At 39.6% G+C, this 16,718-nt stretch overlaps 1 protein-coding gene across 1 annotated transcript; it reads left to right on the forward strand.

Moving 5' to 3' along the window:
- The first annotated feature begins 749 nt into the window (after positions 1-749).
- Positions 750-15,495, forward strand: LOC128806911 (protein-glutamine gamma-glutamyltransferase 5-like). Its single transcript, XM_053976831.1, has 13 exons — positions 750-756; positions 3,073-3,252; positions 3,573-3,815; positions 4,717-4,835; positions 5,367-5,495; positions 5,733-5,910; positions 6,861-6,993; positions 7,705-7,808; positions 7,936-8,178; positions 9,550-9,876; positions 10,733-10,890; positions 11,219-11,352; positions 12,292-15,495. Exons 1-13 carry the CDS (start codon positions 750-752, stop codon positions 13,979-13,981), a joined length of 3,645 nt encoding a protein of 1,214 aa, XP_053832806.1. The 3' UTR covers positions 13,982-15,495.
- The last annotated feature ends 1,223 nt before the right edge of the window (positions 15,496-16,718 follow it).

The raw sequence follows: 16,718 nt of genomic DNA on the forward strand, positions 1-16,718 counted from the left end.
GCAAAACTGTGTTCTAGGAAATAAATACATACATAGTATAAACAACTTATGTAATTTTTAGTTTAAATTTTATTGTCAACTTCAATGCTCTCTGCATATTTTACAATTTAGTTGGAAAAGTTTGTGACTGATCATTTTTCTTCTGACCTCCCCTTGGAGGTAGCAGTGTGCAGACTGTCTGAAAGCTGGGCTTTCTGCTTACATTATGCTAAAAATGTCAACTGCTTATCATATTCTGAGAGTGCAAATTCAGCTTTAGTCTAGTGTTCCTTATTGTTTTCCACAGCTGTCTGAAGATCTCTAGCTAGAAGGGAACAGTAGGTGCTGGTATTTACGGCAACTTTGGATGGCTACAAATAATGGCTTACCCTGAAATGTGTTTAGATTCATCCTGGCTTTAAAGTATTTTTGAGACAGGGCAAGCTGTGGGAAACCGAGAGCACTGTGCTACAGGTGAGGTTACCAAGATCTCTTCCCTCCCTTCAGCCACAGGACTCTCCCTAATAATGCTGGAAGTTAAAATGAATCATTTATGAGCATCAGTAGACACATGGGTGGGGCCTCTTTTAAAACTGGTATTTTGTTGATGCAACACGTGTGACGGCCTCTTAGTTCTGAATATAAGTGTTACTGAGAGGAAATTAGGTTGGTTGGCAGAGGAGATCAGCCAGACCTTGCAGTGCGTCTTGCTGAGGAGCTGGTATCTCCACCAGTATTGTGCTTCAGATACCAGTACATGTAGAAGAAAAATGGAAGGTAAGTGTCTTGAAATTTTAATATCCTTTAAACCAGGACTGAAAACAGAAATAATTAAATGATCATGTATACAGACCTAAAAAATTGCACATATTTTTGTGTAGGGATTACATGAATGTTTGGATGTTCTTTGTGGAACTAGTGAGAAAGGGGAAAAAACAACTTTTGAAAAAAACTACTATGAAGAAAAAAGAGAGCTATGGAAAAGATTTAGTGAAACAACAGCCAATTCTGAAAATAGGAAATAGCATGGAAAAGAATAAATTTTATTTCCAGCTTAAGTTACAGAGTGCTAGCTTTCAGTATTCTCATGCTAGAAGCAATTATTTTCCAATGAATACCTGAAGTATTCTTTCCTGAATGAAGGAAGAATATGAATTGATAGAGGAAAACCTGTGACTGTATTGATGATCAGGTTTCTACCAGAGGCAGAGAACCAGTAAGAAATGTGAAACTGAATTGGCTTTTGTATTTTTTCCAAGCTGTCTTTGCTTAAGAAAGTAATCATTAGCTCCTTTGTGATCCAGTTGCGATACTTAAATCTGATAAGCAAACTGTGGGCTGACTTTAGAGAACTTCCCTGGGAAATGTAATACCTCAACTCCCTGATGTTCCAGTTCAGCTGGATTACTGAGTGGATGAAGAGTAGTTGTCTTGGTTTATAAACACCTCCAGAGACCAGGCAAGGATCAGGTTCTTTCAGTGTTCTTGACCACAGGAATTTGCTGTGTGTGCTATAAGTACTTTCTATTTGACCAGAATACTTTGTGTTATGGACAACTCTCATTAAGATATAAGATTTTCAGTTCAGTTCTGTTGCTCATTCTTGTCAGCAGGTATGTTGTATTCATGAGCAACAATGATGTAATGCACTCCTGTATTTTTTGGTTATTGTTGATCGTGTGCAAATTTTTATCATGAGTAGCACCCAGCTCTGCATTTGTTGCTGATCTCTGTTGAAGATCTGAATGACCAATGCATGACCAAGTTTGAACAGTTGGATGACAAATAAGATTATTTTTATTCAAGGAAAACAAATTAGAAAAAACTGCCTTTTTTTTTTTTTTTTTTTTTTTTACCTCTTCCCTACCTATAACACCCCCCCCCCCCCAATTAATTTAAATTATTATTTAATTCAGAATGTGATCCTGGGAAACTCCACTGTTTTCTGTTAAAAATGTCCTGATCCCAAGGGCTTAGCTATGAGTCTTCCCTTGTGTGGATACACCCTTGGTTCTGGATGGGAAAAATTATTTTCCCTTAAATATTAATTCTGTAGGTACCCACGTAGTTAGAGAAGCTGCATTGTTAGATTTTTCTGTAGGCTTACTAGGACCAAACTTAACCCTTTAAAATTATAATAATATGCAAGACCTTGTACATCAGTAAACCCAATTTCCAAAACTGCTGAGAATCTGGCTCCCATCATCTTCAGTTAGAATGAAGAATTTTGGAAAATAAAAAGTTGTATGCAAATAAGTAAAGATGAATGTTGCCACCCATCCTTCTGGCACCAGTGTCATAATTACTTCTATTAAATGACTGATATGCAGGCAGGATGCCTAAAAGGGGAATGAGCTGAGATTTTTGTCAAGCCAATCACAGCACCTAGGATAGATTGTCAGCATTTTAAAATGCCACAATTTGTGACTATTTCATTCTCCATTAAGTTCCTCAAAGATATCTGCAAACTTTTTTAGGACTTTGGGAGTGCAGACTGAAACATTTACATGCATATTTAAAATTATTTTAAGTTTTGGATAGATGTTTATACATATCTCTTTTTTCTTTCATAAATCATTTGCAGTGCCACTTAAGCTTTCACATACATACATGTTATCAAGTTTTTTATTTATTCTATTTAATTTTTTAAAAAACCTGAACATCTTAAATGATAGCATGTACAAAACTCTAACTGTCTGTAGACAGCATGTTGTAATGTGTGGAGAGAATATTACAATGCAAAGTCAACTTTTCAAGTAGAGATACTAATATTAGCCTTCAGCATCAGGTATTTATAATATAATCAGGCACTATATAAAAGAAGTGAAACTTGTAGCGCAGCTACAAAAATAAAAGGATTAGACAAGTTTCCATCTGCAAGCTAGGAAAGTGGTGAACTTGTAAAGGAACTTTTATGGATGTATGTCTCAATTTCAGTCTTGCTGAATTTTGAACAAAGTCTTGAAGGAATTTTGAAAGAGTTATCTCTGTCTTTCATGGTTGTCTCCTCTTTCACCTAATCTTAACCACAGTCAAAGCTGGGAACTTAATTATATGGTTTTTTTTCTTTGTGCTCCTTTCTCTGTCCTGCAGTTATTGAGCTGGGAGAAGTCGATTTGAACTGTCCTTCCAACTGTCAAATACATAATACCCATTTCTTCGGAACTGACAGACAGATAATAAGGAGAGGGCAAGCCTTTAGCTTATATGCTCGCTTCCAAAATCGGGAATGGGATGACTCCGTGGACCAGGCTGCTTTCACCGTGGAGACAGGTAGTCATTCCCAAACACTCTGTAGACTTTTCTAGTCCTTTGCCGATTAATAATATTTCCCATAGACTTCAGAAGACTTCTTTCATAGTCTTCATATTCCCATAACCTAGTCATGTTCCATGTGAAGAGACTACCTTCCCCTAAATCATGCAGTTCTTCTAATATGTAAAGTTTTCTCACTCTGCTAGAGAAGTGACAAGTTAAAAAGAAATCCACCCTTGGGAGCTTCGCCTTGCAAATGATGCCTAAGCAAATTACTAGCCTTTTACATATGCTTTGTTTAGTAGTCTGATGGAAGTGGTTTTTATTTTCCTGGAAAGGCCTCAGACCCTGTGAATCAAATGAGACAAAATGCACCTTCCCAATGGGCAGATGTCTGGATCAAACCTGCTGGAGTGCTTCCTACAAAGTTCATCAGCCAAAATGCATCAGTATCAGCGTATTCCCTCCTTCCAATGTCTGCATTGGCCGGTATATTCTCAATATGCAAATCACATCTTGTGGTCACACATATCAGCGGTGTCTTGGAGATTTTTATGTCCTTTTTAACCCTTGGTGTGCAGGTAAGAACTCTAATAACAATCAGATTGTTTTAAGAAAACTGTTTAAGATATTTATTATTTAGCTGGTGTGTAAAGGATGTAGTAACAGAAACAATGAGAATCAAGGAGAGATTTAATTCTGTTCTTTTTAATCTTTTTCCTCCAAGTTCAAGACTGTCTCAAGCCATTGTTTTGATTTGTTTCTTTAGTGGTGGTAGGGGTGAGGTATAATTTTTCCCCACAACTATTGCAGTATCTTGACAGGATAGAAAGCATTGGGAAGTTTCCTCTTCATCAGGAAACACATTTTTGCTCTGAGAGTGACTGAGCACTAGCACAGGTTGCCCAGAGAGGTTGTGGAGTCTCCATCCTTGGAGATATTAAAAAAACATCTGGATGTAGCCTGGGAAAGTGGCTGGAGGTTGGACCAGATCACCTCCAGAGGCCCCTTCCAACTTCAGCCATTTTGTAATGCTGTGAATACTGTGTTGTCATCATAAAATAATACAGTGCAAACACAAATTAAAGTCTGTAGATCTGGCTCAGGTAGCAAGCAATTCTGGAGTCTGTAGGATCTCACCAAAATCATTACATGACAAATATTCACATTGTGCTGATTTGATCTAAATCAGATACACAACTCTGTGTTGCTGAGTGTTTGACTTGTAGAACAGCTTAGTGTGAAGATAAATTGCAAGCTCTTCCATTCATGTGTTCTACAGCAGAGAGAGACTTAATAAAGATATTATCTAGGTGTAAGTAGGAATGAATTGTCTGTGAGTGCTTAAAGAGCCCACAACCTTCAACATAAAAGTATACATCAAAAACTGGTAGGAAAGGAAAGAGGGATCCAGTGATGCGGAAACACAGAAGTACTAGAAAGGAATATTTTGTCTGAATGAAAGCTCTTCATCTTTTCCAGATGACCCTGTATATTTGGACAATCAGGCCCAGAGAGAAGAATATGTTTTGAATGAACATGGAATACTATATGAAGGAGTCCACAAGCACATAACCTCTCGACCATGGCACTTTGGACAAGTATTTTTTTAACACTTGTTCAGAAATAGATGACATCTATATACTGATAAATGAAGTGTTGTTTGTATTTTTTCAGAAGTGTAAGCTCTATTTGTAGTGCAAAGGTTTTTAGGATCAGTTCAGACTATGCATACACAAACCAAAATATCTGAGAATTTCACTGTAGCCCAAATAACTGGAACAAAGTTTTATCTAGTAAAATGAGGGAAGTTTCACAATGTTCTGGGAACAGGTGAAACAAACATTATGATTCAGAAGGAAAATTATTCCGTTGGTCAAATATAAGTAAAAATGACATGTTTTTGCCTTTGGTTTTCCTTAGGCAGATAGGCATTACCATGCAGACCATTAGGAGCTGTGCTTGATTTAACAAAAGGAAAAAAAAAAAAAAAAAAAAAAGGGCAGGAGAGGTGAGAGGGCAACTCATATAAAGGCAACTGAAAAAGACTGGATTATTGATAAGAAAGGTACTTTAGCAACATCAGCATACCATGATGCCTATTCCTATGATTTTGTCATCTTTTTCCTCAGTTTGAAGATGGGATTCTGGATATCTGCTTGAAGATCTTAGATATGGGTGCGAGTTACCATCACGGCTCTGATCGTGACCACTGTTGGCGCAATGACCCTGTGCATGTCAGCATGGTGGTGAATCACATGGTAAGATCTGTGGGGGTGTGAGACCTCTGAATAGATCAGGTCACACTTCATTATATTGTAGAAGGACAAACTGCATGGTAATCTAACACAGCAGGTGAGCAGAGCAAATCCTTCCTGTGCTCAGAGTCACAGGAAACTTAAACTTTTAATGCTAATTTCTGATGATTTTGAGACATGCTTAGAACGTGAAGACATGGTCAACCATTTGAAAAGGTAGTTTTTCTTTCCTTTTTCTAGATAAGCAGCCATACCACTAACAGTATCATGAAGATTCCAGAAAACAATGATTACCTAAAAGGAACAAAGCCATTTTCCTGGAATGGAAGTGTCCCTATTCTACAGCAGTGGTACAGTGGTAGATGCAGGCCGGTCAGATATGGGTACTGTGGATCTCTTGCTTCAGTAATGTGCACAGGTATGATATTTCAGTTTGCCCTTACCTAGTTTATAGAGAAAAGAAGAAAGAAAACAAGGATCAAAAACTTCTGACCCTAAAAACTACTTGAAGAATTTAACTCATAAGCATTTTACTAGAAAAGAAATTGAATATTTTTCTCATGCTCCTGATATAGTGTTGATTATCAACCTTTTACTTTCTTATACAAGCTGAAGAGCAAGAAAAGTAGTTCTGTCTTCTCTGTGACCTTTATATTATGCAGTTATCAATACTGAAACTTTTATTAAAACACAGAGCAAGTGCAGCATCATTGAATCATAGAATAGTTGGGGTTGGAAGGGACCTGTAAAGGTGGTCTAGCACAACCCCATTGTGGAGACAAAATTTATGCTTTGGGTGATGTTTGAAGGATGAGAAAAACCACTAAGTAATGAACAGGAAGATCTCTAGTAATGTCTCCTCCAAAACACAAGAGCATTAGGCTATATTCTCCTTTTAATGCAAAAGATTAGATAATAGTGCGCTAAACTCTACAGACAGAAGATCTGAGTTCCAGCTCTATACCATTTATCTACTGAACCTGCTTCTACATTGAATAAAGAAAGTTAAATTGAAGTCCTGTAGATGAATCTATATATACCAAACTATTTATTAAAAAAAATTGTTTTATTAGTGCGGAATCAGGTTAATTATTTCTGAACTTAAAACATCTGTTTTTTTGGATGTTTTTGGTTTTTATTTTAAGATGGAAGAGTAATAAAATATTCCTTTCTGCTAGGCTTTTTTTCAAACTGCTTTTCAAGAACTAAAAAGAATTTTGAAGATACTGCATCCCAAATATTGCTTCCTATCCATTGTGTTCCTATAACTGCAAATTAAAATATAAGATAATTATTTATAAAATAAAATTAAGGATTTGCCTGACTAATTGTGATTTGTAATTATTCATTAATATTTTTTTCTTACAGTGATGAGGTGTTTGGGAATTCCAAGCCGTGTTGTCACAAGCTTCTGTTTTCCTTGCTCAATTGAGAATCCCCTTGGTATCAATGAAATTTTTGACTCTACTGGTAAAAACCTGTGTGGCAAAGACAAACTATGGTAAATAAGAAAAATATAAAGCTCTTTTGCCCTTTTAAAAAGTTACATGATAGAAAAACTGGTATAAATCTAGCACATCAGTGTCTCTCTTTGGTGTATCTCTTTCTTTATTGGGGTAATGCTCTTCAGTTTCCTAATAATGCATTTCAAAACCATGACATTACTAAAGAGGCAGTTTACTCAATGTAGATTTTCAAAAAAGAAAAAAGCAAAACCTCTTGTGAGAATCCATGCTGCCTGCTTATCCTTCTCAGCTGAAAAAAATAAGGCCATCCAGCTTAGTAGCTGTAAAAGTATAAAGCAGATCGTTAAATGCTAGGGAAAATTTATCACTAATTTGGACTTTTATCTTTATTCATAATCACTTGATTGATACCTATGTTGTCTTCCTGATGTTCCTTGTAATGGATTGCTTCATTCTTATAAACCTTTCAATTCCTTTCAACTTAAACAAAAGAACTGTGTTGTCATGTTATCTACTAAAAGAAACATGTTTTGCCATCAGGTTTGTGGGGTTCTGGAACAAATTTCCAGTCTGAGTGATATAAAGCAAACAAAACCACTCCTATCACAAACGTCATTGACACTGTTAAGACATACAAAATCTTCAGTTGATTAAAAAATTATTGCTGACATGTTTTTCCTCTGTCATAGGCATTAAACTTGGTAATCCAAGAGACATGTTTAACTGTATGTTTCTTCATTCTACAGGCGATACCACTGCTGGAATGAGTCTTGGATGGCTCGTAGAGATATAAATCAGTGCTGTGGTGACTGGCAGTGTCTGGATCCAACACCTCTGGAAACAGGCAGAGGTAATTTTGCTATAATTGGAATAATTTTCGTCAGATTACATTGCTGAGTTTCCCTACTATTCAGGTTACGATTACAACATTTTTACATTTGCAACAAATGTTACAACATTTTTGTTCTCTGGTTTAGGTTCAGCTTGCAGTGGTCCTACATGGGTTCGAAGCATCAGGGAAGGGGAACTGGACTTGGATTATGATGGTCATCATATGTTTTCTCGAGTAAATTCAAACTATGTTGGCTGGCTTTCCCAAAACAATGCCAAAAGAACAAAATTTTTCTGTGACACGTGGCCATGTGGACAACGTCTAATCACCAAGAGTGTTGGCAGTGAGCAATTTGAAGATATCACTGGAGCTTACAAGTATGAACTAGGTATGATGAAAACATATTGAATGGGTTAGAGGAAATTTTACAGGCTAAAAGTATCAAAGTAATCTCTCCTGTGTTTAAATGTGCAAAATAATCTGAAATTGTCTTTTCATTTTTGAGAAAGAGGCAGATGCTCTTCTCTTCAAAGATCTTGATTTTAAAACTTCTAAATATATTTAGATGATTTAAACAAAGCACATACTAATTAGGATAGGATAGGATAGGATAGGATAGGATAGGATAGGATAGGATAGCATATTTCAGCTGGAAGGACCTACAATGACCATCTCGTCCAACTACCTCACATGTCAGGACTGAGTGAAAGTCAAAACATACTATTAAATACCTCTTTTTAAGGCACTGAGAACCATGGCCCATCAACCACCTCTCTAGGAAGCCTGTTCTACTGTTTGACCAGCCTCACAATAAAGAAATTCTAGTCTAAACCTTCCCTGCTGCAGCTTTGAACCATTCCCATGCTTCCTGTCATTGGACACCAGGAAAAAGAGCTCAGCATCTCCCCTTCCACTTCCTCTTCTCAGGAAGCTAGGAAGAACAATGAGGTCACTGCTCAGCCTCCTTTTCTCCAAACTAGACAAAGCCAAAATTCTTAGACGCTCCTCACAGGAGATGCATTCCTTGGTCTCACCTTTAAAGTAGTTTAAAATATTAGCAGACTCGAGATAATCTTAAAAAAAACCCTTATTCTTCTAAACCTAGGATTAACACCTTACTTGTTGCTTCTTGTACTAGGACTGTCAGAAAATATGCCTACTTACTAAATTCATGTATTATTAGCATATTCTGCTGTTCTTACTTTGGGCCATGGATTACTGATTTTGTTATTCCAGTAGATGGGAGGAGTTCAACCAGCAAAATTGCATAAAGGAATGAGCAATAGATCACAGCTAATTGTACATTTGCAAGCTCTGTGGGTTTTTTTTTTTGTTTATTTTTGGTTGGTTGGTAGGAAAACAATTGATAGTTTCTTTGTTTTAGTGGTGTATTTTGTCTTTAGAAAGAATGGTAGCATCTCATATTCACCCATAGCCTTTTAAAGGGTTATATTTTGAGTTTTGTACTAACTATACATTTTGAGATTTACATGACCATTTTTATATTTAACCACTTAAAAGTAAAATAAGGTTTATATATATATATTTTTTTTTTTCCCTGAGGTGTTAATTTTCTTCTGTGCATTCAGTCTGCTGTATCTCGTATTTCATTATTTGGTGCATTTGTTCTACAACAACCTGCTACTTTGCGTTTCAGGAAGAAGAAGCAGTAAATTTAATTATCTTTATTATTTGGGTAGAATAATAATAGGGTTCTTGCGCCTCCAGCAGATTCATTATCATATATCTTCTTCAACAGGTTCTGTGAAAAACAAAGAAGCCTATTACCGGGCTTACAGAAGAATTCACCCAGGGTATTGCAATGCTTCCAACTGTCATATCGACAGAGAGTTATCGTCTCTGAAAAACCCATTTCTGAGTGACTCCGGAATTAACATGAGGTTAAAGATGGCCAACTGCCCAATGTATGGTGAAGATGTCCAACTGAACTGGCTGCTTGAAAATTTGCGTAATGAGAACAAAACCCTGAAGTTTAATTTGTGCGCACAAATTATAACCTACAGTGGTTGCCCAATGGATCAATTTTGGAAAGACAGTGTGAATGTCACATTGGGTCCAAGGGAAGGTAAGAGGGTGCAATTGTCTAATACTCTGTTATTTTTAGGAGCTAGTTGGTTTTTAGGATTTGTGGAGACTTCCTAATAGTGATGGGAAATGAGATGTGTACAGTGTTAAATATCGACAGCTGAATTCCCTTTAAAGTGATCACTCAAAAATCAACACCATGTCAATACGACATGTATGGTGACAGATAAATTGTAGTCTTTCCTTAATTTCTCAAGGTTCAGAGATTCTTATGGTAGTTAAAAAAAAATGTTTCATTAAAATTTCAATTCTGGACCCTATACTCAGTACAAAGATAAAGCTGCAATTGTCTATCAGAAAAGCAATGTTTCCTTTGGCCAGAAGATATCAGCCAGTGTAAAACACTTGCTTAGAGGCCTAGGCATACCATATGCTGGGAAGTACAAATGTGTAGCAGAACATAAACACCTGTTTCCAAGGTTAATGTCTTTTTCTGGAAGAAAAAAGATCTCTTTCATTATACCAGATCATTATAAAACAAAATTTCAGGCTGATATTAAAATTCTGTTTTATGAGGCTTTAATTTGCCTGTATTTGAATTATTGATTTAAGAATTGCACTGGAAGGAAAGATTCCAAATTTTGCATAATAATTATCATCATCATCAACTAATCCTGAAAATTCACTAATAGATGAATTGAAAACTGTGAAACTGATTGCTGAAAATAGCAATGTATCACCCTAAGTCAGGAAAAATTCTGTCTATTTTCAAAGATGTCATGATAACTTAATATTTAGTTAAGGCATTGTAAGTAGGAGTTAAACTTTAGGAGGAAGGAAAGTGGGAATATTAATTAAAAATTCAGGAAAATAAAAGAAATAAATTTGTTTTACAGTGAAAAAAATTCCACTGTGTATATCATATAATCAATACGGACCTTATCTCTGTGATCACAACATTATGAAAGTAGTTGCTGTCTCAGACCCTGAGTGTGGAGAAATTCTGATGGTGAGCAGGGATATTGTGGTCAACAGACCACCTGTTATTGTAAAGGTAAGTAACTTTAATTATGAAATTTGGGATCTAAGGGACAGACCTGGGAGCTCTTATTGGCCACTTCCTAAGTACAATGCCAATAAACTTGAAATACTTTACATTTTTCTTTTATCTTATTGTTTTTTTTTTAATTTAGTGAGATTGGTGATTTAGTGATTTTTAAAGTAAAACAGGTGACTTAGAAATGTATAGACATCATAGAAGCAAGTCAGAAAGAAATGCACATTAATAATCCTTTTAAATTTTTTCCTTCCATTTATTTACATCATTGTCAATTTTTTAAGGACTAAAAAACATAAAATGTTTTTGTTTCTTTTTTAACTAGCTTCTGAGCCAACCCAGACTGAAAGTACCATGTACAGCAGAGATCTCCTTCTGTAATCCTCTCCAGGAAGATATGAAGAATTGTGTAATGACATTAGAAGGCTGTGGTTTATTCAAAGAGCCGATGACTATTGAGTAAGTTCATCAGTTCTTGAAATGGGGATAATATTGGGGGTTGACTAAGGTGTGCAAGTTCACAACAGGTTTTGACAGAGACAATAGTTCTGATATTTTTGACATTTAGCACATGAACAGGGCATTTTGCCTCTTATTAGTTTGAGACTCCATTAAATGCCTCACTCCTCTTGAAACTGATCATTTAAAGCTGGCAAGGAATGCTGCTGCTTCATTTTTCTCAAGATTTAATTTAAGTGGGTGCATCAAATATCTGTCTGCACACTTCTCTTTACAAGAAGTACTTGCTAGGTCCCCCATCCCTTACCATCCTATTGAGTTTATAATAAAATTCCTCTAAATATTCATGAACTGGCACTAACCACATAGAGGAAAAATTAGAGAACAACAGTGAGAAATAGCAATATGCATTCTAAGCTCATAACACGTTAATCATAGGAAACTGGAAGCTTCCAAGATGCTGTAACATTCTAGGAAAAGTAGCTGTTCATTAATATGCATTGCTTCTCTTCATGACAAGGAGAACTGACAAAAGTATGACTAGTTTTGAGGGCAAGAAATTAAGAATTGCTCTCACTGAATAGTAATGAACTGGATTCCACAAAGCTGCCCTGTCTAACTGCTGGAAATGGTAAGCAATAAATACACCTTTGAGGCAGAAGGGTGCTACATTTTTTAAGAATTCAAGTCAGTACCACAAATGATTATTCAATTCCAATTACAGAACTATGGGAGTCTTCCAAATCCTCTCTTGAGATAAAAGCTTTTACCATGCTTTTCACAATTTTCACAACAGAAAATATGGGCTTTTTTGGAAAAAGACAAGAATAATATAGTTGTCATAACAAATCAAACTTAATTTGTGCGCTCATCTTGTAGTGCTTAGGTCTCTGAGTGCTAATGATTAGGGTCCTAATTCTCTTCTTTGTCTTGCTCCAGTTTGGGAACATTGGCATCCAACCAACAGGCACGGACTGTAGTGGAGTTTACACCTTACAGGCTTGGCTGTCATCGGCTCCTGGCCAACCTTGGGTGCCACAAGTTTGCCTACTGCAAGGGATGTGCCAAAGCTGAAGTGTGTTGCTCTGCAGGCCAGAATGGTGTCCTGCCCATCAGCCAGAATGGGTCACTCCCAGTGTGTGAGAATGGCTCTGTCCCCATGAACGGCTCTGGGGGAGCCGGAACGGCTGTCCCTGTGGCAGACCCTGCATTCAACTCCATGTGTGAATATATATGTATCCCAGTGTGCAACCCAAACTGCAGCGCAGGGGGACAGCCTGTGTACGATTTTGTGTACCTCCCTGCAGGCCATCCCTTATGCAACTCCATCTGCAACCAAGGCTTCAATCCAAGCATCAATCCTGGTTTTGAGATGGGATGCGACCCTGGCTTCCGGGTCATATGCGAGACTGTACCTCCTGCTACATGTGCTCCAATGGGTCCATCCATGTACAGCTCCATGTCAGCCCCAGCACCCAACCCTGTTTGCACCCCTATGCCTCACGTGGTGTTTGAGACAGGTCCTGCTCCCACACACCCCTCTGGAGGTGGAGGGGGGCCGATGTCCTATTCTGTCTCTGTCCCCGCGAATAATGCGGTGAGTGCGCTGCTGACCCACTTCATGGGTGGCCCCAGTCCCAATGGGGCAACCCAGGCAGTCCCTATGTCTGCTCCACCATCCTACTCCATGTGCTCTCCAGTAATCCACACCATTGGTAATCCCATGCAACCTCCAACTCCCCTTTCAGTGCCTGGTGCCTCCATCTCACATGTTGTTTGCAGCTCCACACCCTCTCCCACCACCCAGCCTCCATGTGGCCCAGTGGCCACCCTGTCCTCCCAACCCCTGAATGCCGCCGTAGCCCACAGCATGTCCTCCCCAGTGGCCTCCCCAGCGCCCCGTGCTGCTGACCGTAGCAGCACCCCAACAGTGCTGCAGGTGGGCAGTGCCTCTGCATCCCACTCACGGTGTTCCCCAGCCCCCCGTCCCGTGGGACCCCCGGCATCCCACTCGCTGTGCTCTCCAGCCCCCCGCCCCGTAGGGCCCCCCGCAGCCCACTCCCTGTGCTCGCCCACCTCTGCCTCGATGGTGGCCGTGGGCACCCGCCCTGCCAGCTCGCCTGCCGCTCAGCCCTTGGACTCCTCGGCTGCTGCCTGTCTGCCGTGCTCCCCGTCCCCGCGCCCCCTGGCAGGTCCCACAGCCCGCTCCCTCTGTGCCCCCACCTCTCGCTCCATCTCCCAGCTTGTGGGCACCTCTGGCTCTCGCTCACTGTGTGGTTCTCAGTGGGGCCCTTCCTATGAGACCACCACTCGCTTTGGCTCCACATGGGCTCCCACCTCCCGATCACTGTGGAGCCCCGAGGGGCGCTTGGGCTACTCCTCGACCCGTGCCACCTACGGCACACTTACACGCCCTCCCTACAGCTCCTTGAACCGCTCCTCCTTCACCTTGTCCCGCTCTGGCTACTCTACCCTACCCCGCTCCACCTCCCCCTCTCCCTCTGCCTATGCCACCCTGACTCGCTCCGGGTCGTGCCCCTCTGGCAGTACCCTGGCTCTGGCAGGGTCCCGCAGGCCCTGGAGTCCCACAAGGAGCACTCTCACCTATTTCAAACGCAAATACCTGTAACCTGGGGAAACGTGAAGCCAGTGAAATAAAGCCTGTGTGCAGATGCTTTACAAGAGGTTAGAAATAGGGTGATGAAGAGCATCGTGCTGCTCCTGAGCATTTATCTATGCATTTGAGATGTGCCAGAAAGCAGGCTGCGAGCCAACTGCTGAGGGATGCATTCGATGTAATACTTGTATGTCTTGAGATACGGTGGAAATGACAAATGAATGTGCTCCCTGTGGAGCCATCGTGACAATAGTGGCACAGTGCAGGTAATCAGACTTCCTTGCTCAGTCAAGCTGTTTTATAAATGATGTGCTTTCACTCTCTCTTCTCTTGATTTTTTGCAATGCACATTTCTCAGATCTCCCTGGGCTACAGCATTCATAGCAATTCTCTCTCCCTGCATGAAATGTGCTGTCCTTGGGATGCTGCAGAGGTGGCAGCAGATGTGTCTTATGTCTCACCTAACAGACATTGGGCCCCTGAACCCCAGCATTGCTGTGACTCAGGTCAGTTCTGCGTGCACTGTTTCCTAGTTGTGTAACACTGAAAACTGCAGAGGTTGCAGAGCAACTAATGGTTACAAATCAGCTGAAGAGTTTAACTGCATCTTTTTTTTTATCCTTTTTCCTTTTTTAAATAATAATTTTAATTTTACTACTCTTGATGTATTACAGACCTAGTATCAAGAATCCAGAGGTCATGTTAGAAAGTCTGCAAAACTCAATGAATAGTCAATACCATATATTGACTATCACAACTGACTGTTTTTCATATAGCATATTTCAAAATTTTTCTCACATACCTTGTATGCATTTAGGTTATTAGGAAAAGCTCTAATTCCACAGCTGTGCCTTTTTGATTGAGTGTAGCTAGGAAAAGTCTGCCACTAGACCTGAACTTAGTAAAGGAAGTCATGATGTTATCCAACATCTAGTCCTCCCAGCTGAAAGTTTTTGAGAAGGTGAATGGAATGTACTGCGTCTTCTTCAGATGATGGTACTGTTCCAATGCTAACCTTCTCCAGGTGTTTCAGGAGTTGAAATTATACATTGTCATAATGAAACTATCCCTGAATTTTGGATTTGCTCATAAGAATTTTGGATTTACTGACAACACCTCCCATCCCTCCATTATTTTTCTTTAGTAAGTAGTCCATTAATTTTAGTAGCAAGTGTTAGTGGGGTTTTGTGGTAAGGTAAGTTTGCTGGTGCTGCAGAATCTTCAGCCATGTAGCAATAGTATTTCAGTAGTATCACTGTAGTTTATGCCCCTATGTGATGAGATTGAATAACCTTCTGAGGATTTTGAAAAAGTGTGGTGTCAGATGGTAGCTATGAACATGCCAACACTATCAACTGCATAGTAATTCTGAGTACGATAGAAGAAAGATTTGCCTGGATATTCTAGTAGAGTGATCATAACTCCGTGACATGGTTTTTTTACACAGTTTCAAAAGTCTGCATTAGATATGTGCTGAGAATTTCTTTGCCTGACTGACAATAAAAATAAAAATTTAAAAACCACAACATTCTGTTGTTTTGGGCTTTTTTTTTTTTTTTTTCCAGTAATACTTCTTAAAAAGTGAGGACTAAATCTCTGCAAGTAAATTGGTTTGTGAAATCTTCCCTCCACTCCATTTCTGTTAAATTTCCCGTTCTTTTCCTCAAGGTTTGAAAACAAGGCTTCAGAACAAGATCTGAAGTTAGGGGAAATCTATAGATTTCTTGCTTTACCTGAAATACTCAGTTTGATATTAGAGGAAAAATGAAGCCATCCTCTTTGCTCTCAGTAAACTTTTCCACTTGTTGCATGAGTTTTTCCTTTGCTCTGTAAAACTTTCAATCCAGAGAAATGCCAAAATGAAGAAACCTTTGGGTGGCAGAGGAAAAGATAGAAAAGATACTTGTTGTATTGTGTTTTTATCTCTTTGTAACAGTCCTGTAATGGTTTGCCCCTTTACCCCCCATTGTCTCCCAGTGTTACACCCTGAGCTTTCCCACCCTTCCCCCAGAACCAATCTCCCTGAAAGTGCTCAGTCATTCCCCTGTCCCCTACCTGGTACCTTGTCCATCACTCAGCTCCTAATCCCACTCTCCCAAAATCTTCCACCTTGGGCATCAAGTGAGTGGACGAGGGCCAGGGGTCCCTCCCTTAAACTTTCCCCATTGGTTTGTGTGTCTGTCTGTCCTTTTGCCTTCCACTCCCCCAAATTCCCCCACTGGGTGGTGGGCGTCCCTTCCCCCTTGTCACTGCCCCGGTACTTAAGATGATTGTGAGAGCCTCGAGGCCACTTTTGGCCGCTGGGACAATGGCATTCAGAGCTCCCCGAAGCTTCCATTAAACCTGAGACATTTTCCCCAGCCTTGAGTCGACTCCCTCATTACCGCCTCAGACGCCGCCTCTCCTCCTAACACGGCAAACAGCGAAGCGCTCTGTCTTAGCCGCTCCCCAAATCTCATCGAGAAACAGGGGAGTGTCCCCCACTGTTGACTGTGCCTCGGCCGGGCAGGCGAAGCCAGGGAGCTTCCGGGTAGGCATGGCAGCAGATACTGACAGTATTTACTTAAGAAAAATGTGATTTTTTTTTAAGTGTTAATAGTAAGTTTATAGTATATTATATATACATAATTCTCAAATGGCATTTGAGATTCATTTTCCCAGTAGTGGCATGACTTCTCTGATGTTCCTAATTTCTGAGCCTGACTGCATATTTCAGAAACTCCAAAGATTTTGTCGTTGGAGTTGTTGA

Source organism: Vidua macroura, chromosome 1 (genome assembly GCF_024509145.1).
Source record: "Vidua macroura isolate BioBank_ID:100142 chromosome 1, ASM2450914v1, whole genome shotgun sequence".
Taxonomy (NCBI): Eukaryota; Metazoa; Chordata; class Aves; order Passeriformes; family Viduidae; genus Vidua; species Vidua macroura.

Excerpts from the sequence above, each read along its gene's own strand:
- LOC128806911 (XM_053976831.1), top strand. Across the intron at positions 7,809-7,935 it reads ACCTCTGGAAACAGGCAGAG|GTTCAGCTTGCAGTGGTCCT; the intron begins GTAATTTTGCTA and ends TCTCTGGTTTAG. Across the intron at positions 8,179-9,549 it reads AGCTTACAAGTATGAACTAG|GTTCTGTGAAAAACAAAGAA; the intron begins GTATGATGAAAA and ends CTTCTTCAACAG.